Source organism: Moschus berezovskii, chromosome 10, assembly GCF_049115385.1.
Source record: "Moschus berezovskii isolate FMDL1 chromosome 10, NW_MosBer_1.0, whole genome shotgun sequence".
NCBI classification, from domain to species: domain Eukaryota; kingdom Metazoa; phylum Chordata; class Mammalia; order Artiodactyla; family Moschidae; genus Moschus; species Moschus berezovskii.
This window is the reverse complement of record NC_142469.1, coordinates 12,772,908-12,790,739: the sequence shown is the minus strand read 5'-3', so window position 1 is coordinate 12,790,739 and position 17,832 is coordinate 12,772,908. Positions and strand designations below refer to the sequence as shown.

General features: G+C 42.3%; 1 protein-coding gene across 1 annotated transcript in view; it reads left to right on the top strand.

Annotated features, from left to right (window-relative positions):
- Positions 1-17,832, top strand: part of LMBRD1 (LMBR1 domain containing 1) — a 151,453-nt gene that overhangs the window by 30,013 nt on the left and 103,608 nt on the right. The window contains exon 3 of the mRNA XM_055433898.2: positions 872-932. Coding sequence (XP_055289873.1) covers positions 872-932 — 61 coding nt within the window. The remainder of the gene's footprint in view (positions 1-871; positions 933-17,832) is intronic.

Sequence of the window (17,832 nt, the reverse complement as noted above, 5' to 3'; positions counted from 1 at the left end):
TTAAATGTTACTATTCTGCCTTAAAAGACTTGTGAGTGGGATTCTTAAAGTGCTGATGGAACAGAATTGACCTGAATACTAAAATGAGCCTTGTTACTTAATAGCAAGTCACATAGACTCTCCAGGTTTAATTTTTTATATGCGTAAAATTAGGGTATTCAAAAAGACTTGCTATTATACCTCAGTTCTAATTAATTAATGTAGTTCTTTAAAAATTTTAGATTAATTTGAATTTTCTAAATTAAATTACTAATTTAAAAAATTGGGTTGAATGCAAAGGAGTTTAATTTACTCTTCTTTTCGGTATTTAAAAAAAAATGTATATTATGCTGAATATCTTGTTTCTGAGTTACAAATCCTACCTGTTACTCTGTATAGCAGTGTGCCACTGCTCTCCTTTGCCTTCCCGACAGAGGCCAGAGTACTTAAGGTGGCTCGTAAGTCCTCACACCTGCCCCCTTCCCTCTCTCACTCACCTGTTTTCTCTTCCTTTTCCAGAAGCTCTAGTGAGTCTGTATTTTGCTTCTTTGCAGGTTTTTCAGACTCTCCACGTATGTGCCTTCACCATCTTCCCTCCTTCCTGCTGTGTTTTTCAGATCCTGTTTAGTTGCCCTGAGAAGCCACCTCTGACAGTCAGTCAACTTCCATCTCATGACCTTCCTCAGAACCACCTGCTCACGCTTGCTCACATTTACCTGCTAATGCAGTTGTCTTTTTACTCATCTGTCCCTCACTTCTCGAAGGCACAGACCATACCTGTCAGTGTCACTGATACATTTTAAAGTGATACTCGATCATATTAAGACTTGAGTATAACTATTAAGCAATTAGATGTTTCATTAATATTTCTGTTGTTTCCTTTTTGTCCTAGGACTGGGCCAATGCGAACGTCAGCAGACAGATCGAGGACACTGTACTGTATGGTTACTATAGTGAGTAAATTTCCACTTCATTTCCTGTCTTGGCTGCTCTCCAACCTGTAGACTAAAGCTACATATAAACTTTAAATTTTGATATTGCATTTGAAATGACTGTTTCAGCACCAGAAGTAAGTAGTATAGAATTCACCTAGTCATCCTGAAGCTTCTGTAAGATACTTTGCTTCATTAAGGTTCACCTGCCGCCCATTTCTGTAGAGGTTTAGTCATGTTAAGTCTCAGCTCTCTGCCTCTAATACCATTGTTTGCTAACCTTCCTTACCACTTTCCCACTTGAAGTGTTGATTTTGAGTATCTGTGTTCCAGAAATTTCTTCTGAGTATTGGCAGTAGTAGAGTGTACTGTCTGGGAGTTTGCAGTATCACCTTTTTGCTCCCCCGTCCCTGGGATTCTCCAGGCAAGAACACTGGAGTGGGTTGCCATTTCCTTCTCCAATGTGTGAAAGTGAAAAGTGAAAGTTGCTCAGTCGTGTCCGACTCTTAGCGATCCCACGGACTGCAGCCTACCAGGCTCCTCCATCCATGGGATTTTCTAGGCAAGAGTACTGGAGTGGCTTGCCATTGCCTTCTCCATTTTTATACTCCACAGAGCCTATTAATCTGGGAGTCATGGGGGACTGGGGGCTTCCCTGGTTGCTTAGCTGGTTAAGAATCCACCTGCGATGAAGGGGACCCTGGTCCGATTTCTTGGTCAGGAAGATCCCTTGGAGAAGGGATTTTAGCTCCCCACTCTAGTATTCTTGCCTGGAGGATCCCCATGGACAGAGGAGCCTGGTGGGCTGCAGTCCATGGGGTCGCAAAGAGTCCCACGCGACTGAGTGACGAAGCACAGCACAGCATGGTGATCTGGGCCCTTGTTTGTTTCCTCTCTTCCTTCCATAGTGTTGGATTAGAGAAGCTATTTATAATAACCACTTAAATGCTTCCCAAGATTTTTCTTTGAAAACATGTAAATGTGCTTTTTAAAAACGTTTAAGTGCTGAATTAGAAAAGGGATATCCTTTTTTTTTTTGGTCAGCAGTGAATCAAGAGGTTGAAAAAAATTTTTGTAGGACACTGAAAAAACATCTGCAGAAGTTTCTGTTGATAGGATGAGTTTTTCAAGGTTGTCATTGTATTTTAATTTAGCTGCTTTGGTTCTAACTTTGTCTCGTACCTATCTAAAATCTGCAGGACCTGTGAAATTCTATTTCTTTGGTATAGATTTTAGAAATATTTTTATGGTGTTTTAATAAAGAATTCATTATTTCTAATGAATACATTAAATACATATCAGAAAATTTATATTTGACTGATTAAGTGAAACCTTTTGAAATGCTGAAGCAGACTCTTGCTTTTCGTTACAAATTTACTGCGTGCATGTTCAGTCATTCAGTTGTGTCCGACTCTTTGCGACCCCACGGATTGCAGCATGCCAGGTTTCCCTGTCCTTCATCATCTCCCAGAGTTTGCTCAAACTCATGTCCATTGAGTTGGTGATGCCATCTAACCATCTCATCCTCTGTCGTCCCCTTCTCCTCCTACCTTCAATCTTTCCCAGCATCAGGGTCTTTTCCAGTGACTCAGTTTTTTGCATCAGGTGGCGATTTTCAGCTTCACCATCAGTCCTTCTAGTGAATATTCAGGGTTGATTTCCTTTAGGATGGACTGGTTTGATCTCCTTGCAGTCCACGGGACTCTCAAGAGTCTTCTCTAGCACAATTCTAAAGCATCAATTTTTCGGTGCTCAGCGTTCTTTATGGTCCAACTGTCACATCTATACATGACTACTGGAAAAACTTTGACTATATGGACCTTTGTCAGCAAAGTGATATCTCTGTTTTTGAATACATAGTCTAGGTTTGTCATGGTTTTTCTTTCAAGGAGCAAGCATCTTTTAATTTCATGGCTGCAGTCACCATCTGCAGTGATTCTGGAGCCCAAGAAAATAAAGTCAGCCACTGTTTCTACTGTTTCCCCATCTATTTGCCATGAAGTAATGGGACCAGATGACATGATCTTAGTTTTCTGAATGTTGAGTTTTAAACCAGCTTTTTTCACTCTCCTCTTTCACCTTCATCAAGAGGCTTTTTAGTTCCTAAAGAGGAACTAAAGAAAAAACAAAGGCTTTCTGTCATAAGGGTGCTGCTGCTCCTAAGTTGCTTCAGTTGTGTCCGACTAGGTATCTCCATACCATCTTCCATAGTGGTTGTATCAATTTACATTCCCACCAACAGTGCAAGAGCGTCCCCTTTTCTCCACACTCTCTCCAGCATTTATTGTTTGTAGACTTTTTGACGGAGAAGGCAATGGCAAGCCACTCCAGTACTCTTGCCTAGAAAATCCCATGGACAGAGGAGCCTGGTAGGCTGCAGTCCATGGGGTTGCTACAAGTCAGACATGACTGAGCACCTTTACTTTCACACATTGGAGAAGGAAATGGCAACCCACTCCAGTGTTCTTGCCTGGAGAATCCCAGGGATGGGGGAGCCTGGCGGGCTGGCGGCTGTGGGGTCACACAGAGTCGGACACGACTGAAGTGACTTAGCAGCAGCAGCAGGCAGCCCACCAGACTCCTCTATCCCTGGGATTCTCTAGGCAAGAATACTGGAGTGGGTTGCCATTTTGGTGTCATCTGAATATCTGAAGTTGTGAGATTTCTCCTGGCAATCTTGATTCTAGTTTGTCAGGATATAAATCCCCTCATCAAAACAGTTCTGTGGGTGGGGCCTGTCTCTTTGTGACACTAACCTGCATTTGTCTTGCAAAATGTGACAAGATAAGCCGGATTTTATCTAGGTGCAGTTCAGGAGTATGAACCCTATCTTTTCATTGAACCTAGAGGCTACTGGGTTGATCCATCATAGTCAAGGGTACAAAGACTTTTACACTGGAGTGTTAATTCAGCAATCTTTCCAGTTTGTTTTATAGAGAGAATTAAGTCTACAGAAAATGATTTGTGATAATTTTTCTTAATCCTCCTAAGGATAGTGTGTCTCTATTGTCATTTTAAATGCATAGGGAAAAATTAATCTTTATAAACAAGATGACTTAGGGATTTAGGGTATGATTCTCTGTATAAATTGGATTGTAGTGAGAGACTACTTTGGGATAGGGGAGTCACTGATCTAGGAAAGGATTTTGCATGAGAAGCCAAATTATGAAAAAAAGATTTCCTGATTGTGGAATCGAAGCAAGAGGATTTAATTTAATAATATTAATGGTTGTTGTCATAAACTTACTTAATTCCATTTTCACTATGATTGATAGATCTTTGACTCGGATGATGACCTACAACTAAGAATCATAGCTTCTGAGATGGTAACTGTCCTCAAGCCCAGTTGTTTCCTAGAAATGCTCGATAGTACCTAACTGCTCATTACTTCTCTTCTCCTGCACCCTGAGTGCCACACAGACTCCAGAGAATCCAAAGTGCTATTTTATCCATTCCCTTCTGTGAGAATCTGTCGTTCATCTAATCTCTCATAACATACCAACACATTTTCGTTGCCTGACTTTGCCAGGTATTGTACAAGGCTTTCACATTCAACGTTTGCTTTGATCTTCAGGAATGTCATTTTGTGGAAGTATTTTCTACATTTTACTGGTGAAGAATTGATATCTCAGGATGTTACAGATCACCTTGTTAGTGAATGATTAGTCCAGAATGGACATTAATATAATGTTATTATAATGTTTCCTAAGCTGGAGCTGCTTACCATTAAGTGAGCTGTCTTTTAATAAGCTCTTCTGGGGATGTTTGTTACCTATGGGAATGCTTAGCCTGGAACCTCTGGGGCAGCTTCAAACATCACCTGGCAGCCTTTTAAATAATACGGAATACTAGATTACATCCAGAGAGACTCTGATTTACGTTGGCATTCTGTTAACATCACCACTCTTCTTATCAGAGAAGCACTTTATGTATGGGAAGGATGGAAGGCTCAAGGTGCTGGATTCAGGTTTCCCCAAAATTTCTGATTCTCTCTTGAGACCTCAAGTTTTATCACTAGTAACAAATACTGTCACTTACTTTCTTTGAAATGACAGGTTCACTTTGTTCATTTCTGAGAGAGTCTGCCTAGTACTCCAATCTGGATTACTGTTGCTTTTCTGTCCTTTGTTCTTTCAAGCAAAAATGATACTATTTGAGAAAAAGTGCCTAGTGTAGCTCACTACTGAAATAGCATGAGTGGTTCTCACAAGAATGCTGTATGTGTACTTCCTTAAACAGAACTTTAAACAGATGAGCACTCATGGGTGGGCACCTCAGAATTATTTCTGCTTAAGGGTACTTTCCTGATTACAAGTGCCCCGCGCTGGTGAGTGCTAGGGGGTAAAGAATGTAGTAACTGCTAGTGGAAAGGGAAATAACATCTTAACATTGTCATGAAGATGATTCCATGTGTGGATACCCTGCTGATATGTCCTGATCCTGAGGTCCTGAAACTACATTGTTAAAGAAACTTCTGTTTTATTAATAGAACATTGGGTGTTTTTTTCTGGAAACTTTGTGGAAGTGAATCCTGCTGCGGATACTGCAGCTGCTGATTCGTTATTACCAGGCTCTGTTAACTGAAGCTGCCTACAAAGACACAGCTTCCTGGAGGTCACAGAAGGCTGAGAGGGTAGAATAGCGCGCGCGCGCGTGTGTGTGTGTGTGTGTGGAATAGCGTGTGTGTGTGTGTGTGTGTGTAGAATAGCGTGTGTGTGTGTGTGTACACGCGAGCATGCTTAGTCACTTCAGTCATATCCGACTCTTTGCAACCCTATGGACTGTAGCCCGCCAGGCTCCTCTTCCCATGGGATTCTCCAGGCAAGAATACTGGAGTGGGTTGCCATGCCCTCCTCCAGGGGATCTTCCTGACCCAGGGCTTGAACCTGCGTCTCATGTCTCCTGATTGTCAGGCAGGTTATTTACCACTAGTGCCACCTGGGAAGCTGGTGAATTGCCTACTTCTGCCCTTTAGCCTGTACTCGTGGTGACCCTGTACTCAGAAGAAGACTGTCTCATCAGAGGATGTTGTGCCCACACCAGAAACTTTGACTCATTTTTCTTTTCTTTTTGAATATTTTTGTTTATTCATCTTTGCTTCAGATTTCTTTGATATCTTCTTTTAAAGCTCTCCTTGCCTGGGTCTTTGGCCCTTGATTCTGTTTTAGTGTCACATTTGAGCCTCTTATTATCTTTTAACTCCTCTGTATATGTTTAGCCTTTTATCTGAGTTCTGTTTGGCCTCAAATTAATTTTTATCTTTAAATTCTATTTATTGTAATTTATTATAAATTTTTTCTCTCTTCTCCGTTCTTGAAATTTTTAGTTTTAATTCTTTCACCATCTACTTTCCTTAGCTTCAAGTGAATTTTCCTTTTACTTAATCATTTTTCTTTATGCATGTTTTGATTTTGCTATGAGTGCAGGGTGGTTTAGACACAGGGAAAGCCCAAACCAAGAGCCGGGGTATTCAAGACTGTTGTGCTGGCTTGTCTGTAGTTGTCCTATCACTTCCTTCTAGTGGCCCTGTCTCCTCTTACGCTGATTTTCTGGCTGTCTTTTTTGTGTACATAAAAATGGAATCATATCCTGTGTGTCCTTTCCTATTTGGCCTCTTTAGTGCTCAGTGTTACATTGTTGCAAGTAACAGTACTTTGTTGATTCCCATTGCTGTGTAATACTTCACTGTAACTCTTGAGAGTCCCTTGGACTGCAAGGAGATCCAACCAGTCCATTCTAAAGGAGATCAATCCTGGGTGTTCATTGGAAGGACTGATGCTAAAGCTGAAACTCCAATACTTTGGCCACCTCATGCGAAGAGTTGACTCATTGGAAAAGACTCTGATGCTGGGAAAGGTTGGGGGCGGGAGGAGAAGGGGACGACGGAGAATGAGATGGCTGGATGGCATCACCGACTCTGTGGACATGAGTTTGAGTGAACTCTGGGAGTTGGTGATGGACAGGGAGGCCTGGCGTGCTGTGATTCATGGGGTCGCGGAGAGTCGGACACGACTGAGCGACTGAACTGAACTGAACCCTGTATCATGGTTTATCCACGCTCCTATTGGTGATCAGCTGGCTTGTTTAGCATTTGGCTGTTCCCAGTACTGCTGCTAGGAGACTCTTGTATATATGTGTGTGGGGTGTGGGTGTATGTATACTGCATTGTTTTCGATTTTATGGATGCTCTTTTTCAAACAACCCCACGTAGAGTATTTAATAAATTCTCACTCTTTGCTATTAAGGAATTCTGTAGTGGAAATAGAGTTTGCCAAGTGTGTGCATATTTAGGTGAGTTAGAACTGGGACAAATAAGATTGACCAAGAAGGTTTCAAACTGAAACCGTGCACCTCAGATTTGAACTTGAACCCACACATCCAGGCTTGAACCCAGCCGAGACCCAGACTGGGGCTTGTACCCATGATCTTCTAGTTGAGATCATGATATACCTGGTCTCAGGACTTAACGAAACTCAGGGTCTTGATGTCTCATCATGGAAAGAACTCAGTGAGAGCCACAGTGACAGCTAAGAAGTGGATGTATTTCAAGAGAAACACACTGCACAGACAATGTGTGTCTTCTCAGCAGGTAAGAGTAGCCCCAGGGCATGGGATGGTGTTTTATAGGGGCGGGTAACTTCCTAGGATAATGAGTAGTGGGAGGGGTAGGCTCGCTATTTGAGGAAGGGCCAGAGATTTCCAGGATTGAGCCAGCACCCAATTTTTTAATACTATGGTCAGCCTTAGAATATTGGAAATAAAAGCAAAAAGAAACAAATGGGACCTAATTAAAATCAAAAGCTTCTGCACAGCAAAGGAAACTATAAGCAAGGTGAAAAGACAGCATTCAGAATGAGAGAAAATAATAGCAAATGAAACAACTGATATATACAAGCAGCTCCTGCAGCTCAATTCCAGAAAAATAAAGGACCCAATCAAAAAATGGGCCAAAGAACTAAACAGACATTTCTCCAAAGAAGACATAAAGATGGCTAACAAACACATGAAAAAATGCTCAACATCCCTCATAATCAGAGAAATGCAAATCAAAACCACAATGAGATACCATTTCACACCAGTCAGAATGGCTGCTATCCAAAAGTCTACATGCAATAAATGCTGGAGAGGGTGTGGAGAAAAGGGAACCCTCTTACACTGTTGGTGGGAATGCAAACTAGTACAGCCACTATGGAGAACAGTGTGGAGATTCCTCAAAAAACTGGAAATAGAACTGCCATATGATCCAGCAATCGCACTCCTGGGCATACACACCGAGGAAACCGGAATTGAAGAGACACATAAACTCCAATGTTCATTGCAGCACTGGTTATATTAGCCAGGACATGGAAGCAACCTAGATGTCCATCTGCAGACGAATGGATAAGAAAGCTTTGGTACATATACACAATGGAGTATTACTCAGCCATTAAAAAGAATGCATTTGAATCAGTTCTAATGAGGTGGATGAAATTGGAGCCTATTATACAGAGTGAAGTAAGCCAGAAAGAAAAACACCAATACAGTATACTAACGCATATATATGGAATTTAGAAAGATGGTAACCTTAACCCTGTATACGAGACTGCAAAAGAGACACAGGTGTATAGAACAGTCTTTGGGACTCTGTGGGAGAGGGTGAGGGTGGGATGATTTGGGAGAATGGCATTGTAGCATGTATATTATCATATGTGAATGTATATTATCATATCACCAGTCCAGGTTCGACGCATGATACAGAATGCTTGGGGCTGGTGTACGGGGATGACCTGGAGGGAGGATATGGGGAAGAGGGAGGTGGGAGGGGGGTTCAAGAAAGGGAACACATGTACACCTGGGGCGGATTCGTGTCAATGTATGGCAAAACCAACCAATATATTCAGTTCAGTTCAGTCGCTCAGTCATGTCCGACTCTTTGCGACCCTATGAATCACAGCATGCCAGGCCTCCCTGTCCATCACCAACTCCCGGAGTTCACTCAAACTCATGTCCATTGAGTTGGTGATGCCATCCAGCCATCTCATTCTCTGTCGTCCCTGTCTCCTCCCACCCCCAATCCCTCCCAGCATCAGACTCTTTTTCCAGTGAGTTAACTCGTCGCATGAGGTGGCCAAAGTATTGGGAGTTTCAGCTTTAGCATCAGTCCTTCCAATGAACACCCAGGATTGATCTCCTTTAGAATGGACTGGTTGGATCTCCTTGCAGTCCAAGGGACTCTCAAGAGTCTTCTCCAGCACCACAGTTCAAAAGCATCAATTCTTTGGCGATCAGCTTTCTTCACAGTCTAACTCTCACATCCATACATGACCACTGGAAAAACCAGAGCCTTGACTAGACGGACCTTGGTTGGCAAAGTAATGTCTCTGCTTTTTAATATGCTATCTAGGTTGATCATAACTTTCCTTCCAAGGAGTAAGCGTCTTTTAATTTCCTGGCTGCAATCAGCATCTGCAGTGATTTTGGAGCCCCAAAAAATAAAGTCTGACACTGTTTCCACTGTTTCCCCATCCATTTCCCATGATGTAAGGTAATTTGCCTCCAATAAAAAAAAAAGAACCAACACGGTGTTTGTGGGTTTGTGACTTAGTCTGCTTATAGGTTTCAGTGAGCATGTGCTGAGACTCAAGGTCTAGTGGAAGTGGACTGACTCATCGGTCATCTTGGACCTGTTTAGTTCTAATCATTTTATGTGTTATTTTCAGGCCGTGTCATTCGTTTAAAGGTTGTGCCCTGCCTGCTTCCCCATCCTATTTTAAAACTGTTCCTGTGGCAGGCATTCTGGAGTACCTAAGAGAGTTTCCCACGTGGCACTAGTGGTAAAGACCCCGCCTGCCAGTGCAGCAGACGTAAGGGACACAGTTTCGATCCCTGGGTCAGGAAGATGCCCTGCAGGAGGGCATGGCAACCCACTCCAATTTTCTTGCCTGGAGAATCCCATGGTCAGTGGAGCCTGGAGGGCTATAGTCCATAAGATTGCAAAGAGTCGGACATGACCCAAGTGACTTAGCACACACACAAGAGAGTTTTTAGGACATTTCTCCTCTCTCCTGGTTGGTTAGTTGCTGAACACTTGTAGCTGGACTTTATACAGTTATTCTGAACTTGCTGTGTAGTTTGTGAATCGTTCCATGGTACCTTGAGGGCCCTTCACTTCTCTCTGACTTCTCCGCGTGTGTGGTGGTGCTGGAGCAGGGCCTCTGCGCCATGGTAGGAGTGTGAGACGTATGAGTGCTGAGCAGGTGTCACTGCCCTGCAGACCTCTCTTGAACTTCATATCCGTCTCCAGTGATCCACTTGACGATTTCTACCAAAAAGTTCACATCTCAAACTTTGATCCTCAAGCTTTTAATATTCGATACATTTCCTGGTGGTCAGTGAATAGCAACTGAGTTCAGTTAATTCAGTTGCTCAGTCATGTCTGACTCTTTGCAACCCCATGGACTGCAGCACGCCAGGCCTTCTTGTCCATCACCAACTCCCAGAGTTTACTCACTCATGTCGATTGAGTTGGTGATACCATCCAACCATCTCATCCTCTGTCGTCCCCTTCTCCTCCTGCCCTTAATCTTTCCCAGCCTCAGTGTCTTTTCAAATGAGTCAGCTCTTTGCATCAGAGGCCAGAGTATTGGCGTTTCAGCTTCAACATCAGTCCTTCCAATGAACAGCCAGGACTGATCTCCTTTAGAATGGACTGATTGGATCTCCTTGCAGTCCAAGGGACTCTCAAGTGTCTTCTCCAGCACCACACTTCCCAAAGCATCAGTTCTTCGGCACTCAGCCTTCTTTATAGTCCAACTCTCATATCCATACATGACTACTGGAAAAACCATAGCCTTGACTACTGAGTTACTTCAGTCCAGAAACCATCTTTGACTTTATTTTTTCACAAGTTGTATCAAATATGTGTAATGTTCTCTTGTGCTTGGCTTTCAAAATTTATCCAGAATCTGGGAGTTCCCTGGTGGCCTAGTGGTTAAGATTCCAGGCTTTCACTACCATGTCCACGGGTTTGATCCTATCAGGGATCTGAGATCCTACTAGTTGCAGGTGTGGCAAAAAAATAAAAAACATTTATCCAGAATGTGACCACTTTTTAATACTGTCTACTGTCTTATAGCAGCAGTTGAGGCTGCTATTTAAAAAGCATTGCAGCCTAGGTAGCTTAGCGACAGACTTTTATTTCTGTCTGTTCTGGAAGCTGGGAAAGCTAAGATCAAGGTGCTGACAGTGTGGAGTCTGGTGAGGACTTGCTTCCTGGTTTACAGATGCTGGTCTGCCTGTTGTGTCCTGACACAGGAGAGAGAGAGCAGGCGCTCTCATGTGCCTTCTGTCGTGCACCGATCCTGTTCACAAGGGCACCACTCTGATGACCTAATTACCTCCCGCCTTCAAATGCCAACACACTGGGGTTAGGTTCAGTGCATGAATTTTGGGGAGACAGAAACAGTCCATAGCACTGTGTATATGAGAAGGGATAATTCGTACTTCCATGTTGTTAAGAGTGAATGATCTGGTGGGATTGTGACTTCACACATGGCTGAGTAAGATGGTTGACAGAGCCTCTCCCCAAAAAGCAATACAGAATTGACAAAAGAACAACTTCAGTGCTTTGGAAATCAACCAGAGGACTATCTGTACTTTCAGACTGGTAAGGACAATGGTTAGTGTGTAATATTTTAGACTAGGTCTGTTGCCTTCCTTCTAACCACTTCTTCCCTCCTCAGCTTGAACTGAATGAGTATAAAAATACTGCATATCAAAATTTATGAGGTGCAAGTAAGAGAAAACTTGATAAATTCTACTTTATCAAAATTAAAAATGAGGCCTTTCAAAAGGCAGTTTAAAAAATGAAGCCACAGACACAATGTTTGCACATCCTGTGTCATATAAGGCTTGTATACAGAATATATAACAATCCTTTCCAGTCACCAATTAGACAAACAGTTAAAAGTGAGCAAAGCATTTGAGCATACTTTCATCAATAATGATTCCTAAATTGCTTGTAAGCACACAAAAAGATGTTCAACATTGTTAATCATTATGGAAATGCAAATTAAATCCCTAGTGAGATACTGCTGCATACCCACTAGAATGATTATCTCAACTCAGGTTCTGTAACAAAATACCACAGACTGGGTGACTTGTATTTCTCACTGTTGTAGAGGCTGGGAAGCATAAGATCATGGTGCCAACAGATTCAGTTCCTCTCTCAACTTGCAGAGGGCTACCTTCTTGCTGTGTCATCACATGGGGACTGGGGGAAGGAGAGGGAGTCAGAGACCTGACCCTGTCTTCCTTTTACCCTAAACACTCAGATCATGCCATGGAGTCCTGCTTGTGACTTGATCTAATCCTGATTGCTTGCCAAAAGTCCCACCTCCAGCTACCATCACATTGGAGGTTAGGGCTTCAACCTGTGCATTTTGGGGCAAACCTACATTCAGTTCATAATGGCTGTAATAAAAACCAGATACTATCCAAGTATTGACAGATCCAGAGAAACTAGAAAGTTCAAACACTGCTCTTGGAAATGTCAGATGGTGTGCTGGGTTGAAAAGCCGTTTTCAACTTTCCTAAAAGGTTGAGCTGGAATCAAGGTTGCAGGGGGAAACATCAGTAACCTCAGATATACAGATGGCACCACCCTTATGGCAGAAAATAAACTAAAGAGACTCTTGAAAAAAGTGAAAGAGGAGAGTGAAAAAGCTGGCCTAAAACTCAACCTTGAAAGAAGTAAGATCATGGCATCAGGTCCCATCACTTCAAGGAAAATAGATGGGGAAACAGTCACAGACTTTATTTTTTTGGGCTCCAAAATCACTTCTGATGGTGACTGCAGCCATGAAATTAAAAGACGGTCCTTGGAAGAAAAGCTATGACCAACCTAGACAGCATGTTAAAAAGCAGACATTACTTTGCTGACAAAGGTCTATATAGTGAAAACTGTGATTTTTCTAGTGGTCACGTTTGGATGTGAGAGCTGGATCATAAGAAAACTGAGTGCTGAAGAATTGATACTTTTGAACTGTATTGTTGGAGAAGACTCTTCAGAGTCCCTTGAACTGCGGGGAGATCAAACTAGTCCATCCCTAAGGAAATCATCCCTGAATATTCATTGGAAGGACTGATGTTGAAGCTGAAACTCCAGTACTTTGGTCACCAGATGAGAAGAGCTGACTCATTTGAAAAGACCCTGATGCTGGTAAAGATTGAAGGCAGGAGAAGGGGACGACAGAGGATGAGATGGTTGGATGGCATCACCAACTCGATGGACATGAGTTTGAGCGAGCTCTGGGAGTTGGTGATGGACAGGGAAGCCTGGCGTCTTGCAGGCTTTATGACCGTGTGGTCGCAAATAGTCGGACAGGTCTGAATTGAACTGAAATGAAAATGTTAAATTTGTTAAACTATGTGATCCAGCAGTTACGCTTCAAGGAATATGCTCAAGAGAAATGGATATAATGTCCACACGAAGATATATATGAAAATTCCACAGCAGCTTTTTTCATAATAGCACAGAACTGGAAAGAATCCACATGTCCAGCAACCAGTGAGTGTTTAAGTGAAATGTTTTCTTTGTGTGCAGTCTATGTCAGGCATCGGCAAACTGGCATTCCTATATTCTGTGGCCACTTTCCTGCTGTAACATCAGAGTTGAGTGGGTGTGACAGAGATGTATAGGCTGGAGAGCTGAGATAAGATCTGACTCTTCACAGAAAAAAAGAAGAAAACTCTCTTAGCCCCATGCTTAGTAAAAGAAGCCAGATGCAAAAGACTACATCTTGTTTAATTACCTCAGTATGAAATGTCCAGAAAAGCCAAATCTCTGGAGAGAGAAAGCAGATCAGTCCTTACCTCAAACTAGGAATTGGAGTGGGGTTAATTGCAAATGGCACAAAGCAGCTTGTTTGAGGTAATGGAAATGCTCTAAAAATGGATCATGGTTCTAGTTACTCAAGTGTATACATTTGCTAAAAGCCATTGAATTGTGAACTTAAAATTTGTGCATTTTGTGATATGTCAGTTTTATTACAGAGTTGTTGGGCAACTATTTAATGAGCAGATGTAAGTGAAGAGTATAGCCCAGTGCTGGGTATATGACAGGCTGTTAGTACAGGACAGCTGCTGTTATTATGACCTAAACCTTGAGGGGACTTGCATTTTCATGATTTCTGTTTTCTGAAGTTAGAATCTTATATGAAAAACGAGGCTGAGAAGTTATGAATTACCAAGGTTCATAAACTGGAATGTGGTTCTTTGTGTATTGCACAACATGGCTTCCAAGAATTGTCAGTTAGTAACACTAATCTGCATTGTGTCTATTTATGTACCGTTTATGTGTATTTTATGTGCCGGTATTTCAGCTAATGTTTCTAAGAAGCTTTGGCGACAACAGTCTAGTCATCATTAGTTTCTCCACAATTGTGCGTCACATTGTAAATTGCTTAGCCTTTTCCCTGACTGTGTAATTTAACATTTTAACAGTTTCTTGTTATAAAAATAGCATTGCGGCATAAACCTTGGAATTAATTTGAAAGAGAGAGGAAACAACCAACCAAAGTAGTCCTTAAGAGAAACGATTGTCCTTCAGACTAGGTCAGATGATGTATTCTAAGTCAGAACCTATATAAACGATTTTATTCTGGAAGTTCTATACTGTCAGATCATGCATCGGAATGTTTTAATCACTTTGCTGTGTTACCAGCAGTGGTGCAAATGATCTGGTTATGTAACAAATTGCCCCCAAACTTCTCAGTTTAACACCACAGACGGACGTCATCTCACGTCCCTGAGGGTCAGGGGTCCAGATGTGGCCCTCAGCAGGGACAGCTGTGTCCTGGGGCATGGGCAGAGGTGGGCTCAGGCCTGGGCTGTCTGTGTTTAGGAAAGGCAGCATTTGCACATACAGTTTCCATAGGGCAGCTCATAACATGGGAGCAAGCAAGATGGAAGCCAGAGTTTTTTAGTCACTCCACCCCCTCTTTGTTCATACTCTTTTATCAGCAGTGAGTCTAGTCCAGTCCACACCCAAAAGAAGGGCATGAGTATCAGAGATGTTGAACACTTTACAGGCTGCCCGCCACAGCTGTTTTGCAAATGTTGACAGCTTTGGTATTTACTCAACACGTTGAAGCCAGCGTTTTGCAGTCCCCTATGTTCCTTTCCCCAATGCCATCTCCTCCCCAACCCCTTAGAAATAAAAACTGTATAAATTCAGTCTGTGCTAATTCCTTACTTGCCTTATAGTATTACCATGCTATATCCTTAGTTATATATTTTTTGAACTGTATATGAAATTATTTGCTTGTTTTGATTCAAGTCACGTGTTCCTAGGATTCATGCATGTTATTGCATAAGGTGTACTTCATTATCATTGTGTATGACTACATACTGCATGGTGATCATTCTGGACATTTGCTTGCATGTGTGCAAAAATGCATACATATAGTAGAACCAATGGGTCATAAGTCATGTGCAACTTCAACACCGTAAATAGTGCACTATCATTTTTCCAAATGTACCAGTTTAAGTCCTGTTAGGAGAAAAAAAGATGTCCTTTTCATTATAGGGGACTGAAATGCAAAAGTAGGAAGTCAAGAAACACCTGGAGTAACAGGCATATTTGTCCTTGGAGCACGGAATGAAGCAGGGCAAAGGCTAATAGAGTTTTGCCAAGAGAATGCACTGGTCATAGCACACACCCTCTTCCAACAACACAAGAGAAGACTCTACACATGGACATCACCAGATAGTCAACACCGAAATCAGATTAATTATATTCTTTGCAGCCAGAGATGGAGAAGCTCTATACAGTCAGCAAAAAAAAAAAGACCAGGGGCTGACTGTGGCTCAGATCATGAACTCCGTATTGCCAAATTCAGGCTTAAATTGAAGAAAGTAGGGAAATCAACCAGACCATTCAGATATGACCTAAATCAAATCCCTTATGATTATACACTAGAAGTGAGAAATAGATTTAAGGGACTAGATCTGATAGATAGAGTGCTTGATGAACTATGGACGGACGATCGTGACATTGTACAGGAGACAGGGATCAAGCCCATCCCCATGGAAAAGAAATGCAAAAAAGCAAAATGGCTGTCTGAGGAGGCCTTACAAATAGCTGTGAAAAGAAGAGAAGTGAAAAGCAAAGGAGAAAAGGAAAGATATAAGCATCTGAATGCAGAGTTCCAAAGAATAGCAAGGAGGGATAAGAAAGCCGTCCTCAGCGATCAATGCAAAGAAATAGAGGAAAACAACAGAATAGGAAAGACAAGAGATCTCTTCAAGAAAATTGGAGCATTTCATGCAAAGATGGGCTCAATAAAGGACAGAAATGGTATGGACCTAAGAGAAGCAGAAGATATTAAGAAGAGGTGGCAAGAATACACAGAAGAACTGTACAAAAAAGATCTTCACGACCCAGATAATCACGATGGTGTGATCACTGACCTAGAGCAAGACATCTTGGAATGTGAAGTCAAGTGGGCCTTAGACAGCATCACTATGAACAAAGCTAGTGGAGGTGATGGAATTCCAGTTGAGCTATTTCAAATCCAGAAAGATGATGCTGTGAAAGTGCTGCACTCAATATGCCAGCAGATTTGGAAAACTCAGCAGTAGCTACAGGACTGGAAAAGGTCAGTCTTCACCCCAATCCCAAAGAAAGGCAATGCCAAAGAATGCTCAAACTACCGCACAGTTGCACTCATCTCACACGCTAATAAAGTCATGCTCAAAATTCTCCAAGCCAGGCTTCAGCAATACGTGAACCGTGAACTTCCAGATGTTCAAGCTGGTTTTAGAAAAGGCAGAGGAACCAGAGATCAAATTGCCAACATCCGCTGGATCATCAAAAAAAAGCAAGAGAGTTCCAGAAAAACATCTATTTCTGTTTTACTGACAGTGCCAAACCTTTGACTTTGTGGGTCACAATAAACTGGAAAATTCTGAAAGAGATGGGAATCCCAGATCACCTGAGCTGCCTCTTGAGAAACCTATATGCATGTCAGGAAGCAACAGTTAGAACTGGACATGGAACAACAGACTGGTTCCAAATAGGAAAAGGAGTACGTCAATGCTGTATATTGTCACCCTGCTTATTTAACTTCTATGCAGAGTACATCGTGAGAAATGCTGGCTGGAAGAAGCACAAGCTGGAATCAAGATAGCCGGGAGAAATATCAGTAACCTCAGATATGCAGGTGACACCACCTTATGGCAGAAAGTGAAGAGGAACTCAAAAGCCTCTTGATGAAAGTGAAGGAGGAAAGTCAAAAAGTTGGCTTAAAGCTCAACATTCAGAACACAAAGATCATGGCATCTGGTCCCATCACTTCAAGGGAAATAGATGGGGAAACAGTGGAAACCGTGTCAGACTTTATTTTTTTGGCTCCAGAATCACTGATGATGGTGACTGCAGCCATGAAATTAAAAGACACTTACTCCTTGGAAGGAAAGTTATGACCAACCTAGATAGCATATTAAAAAGCAGAAATACTACTTTGCCAGCCAAGGTCCATCTAGTCAATGCTATGGTTTTTCCAGTGGTCTTGTATGGATGTGAGAATTGGACTGTGAAGAAAGCTGAGCGCCAGAGAATTGGTGCTTTTGAACTGTGGTGTTGGAGAAGACTCTTGAGAGTCCTTGGACTGCAAGGAGATCCAACCAGTCCATCCTAAAGGAAATCAGTCTTGGGTGTTCATTGGAAGGACTGATTTTGAAGCTGAAGCTCCAATACTTTGGCCACCTCGTGGGAAGAGTTGACTCATTGGAAAAGACCCTGATGCTGGGAGAGATTGAGGGCAGGAGGAGAAGGGGACGACAGAGGATGAGATGGCTGGTTGGCATCACTGACTTGATGCATGAGAGTTTGTTTGAACTCCGGGTTTGGTGATGGACAGGGAGGCCTGGCGTGCTGCGA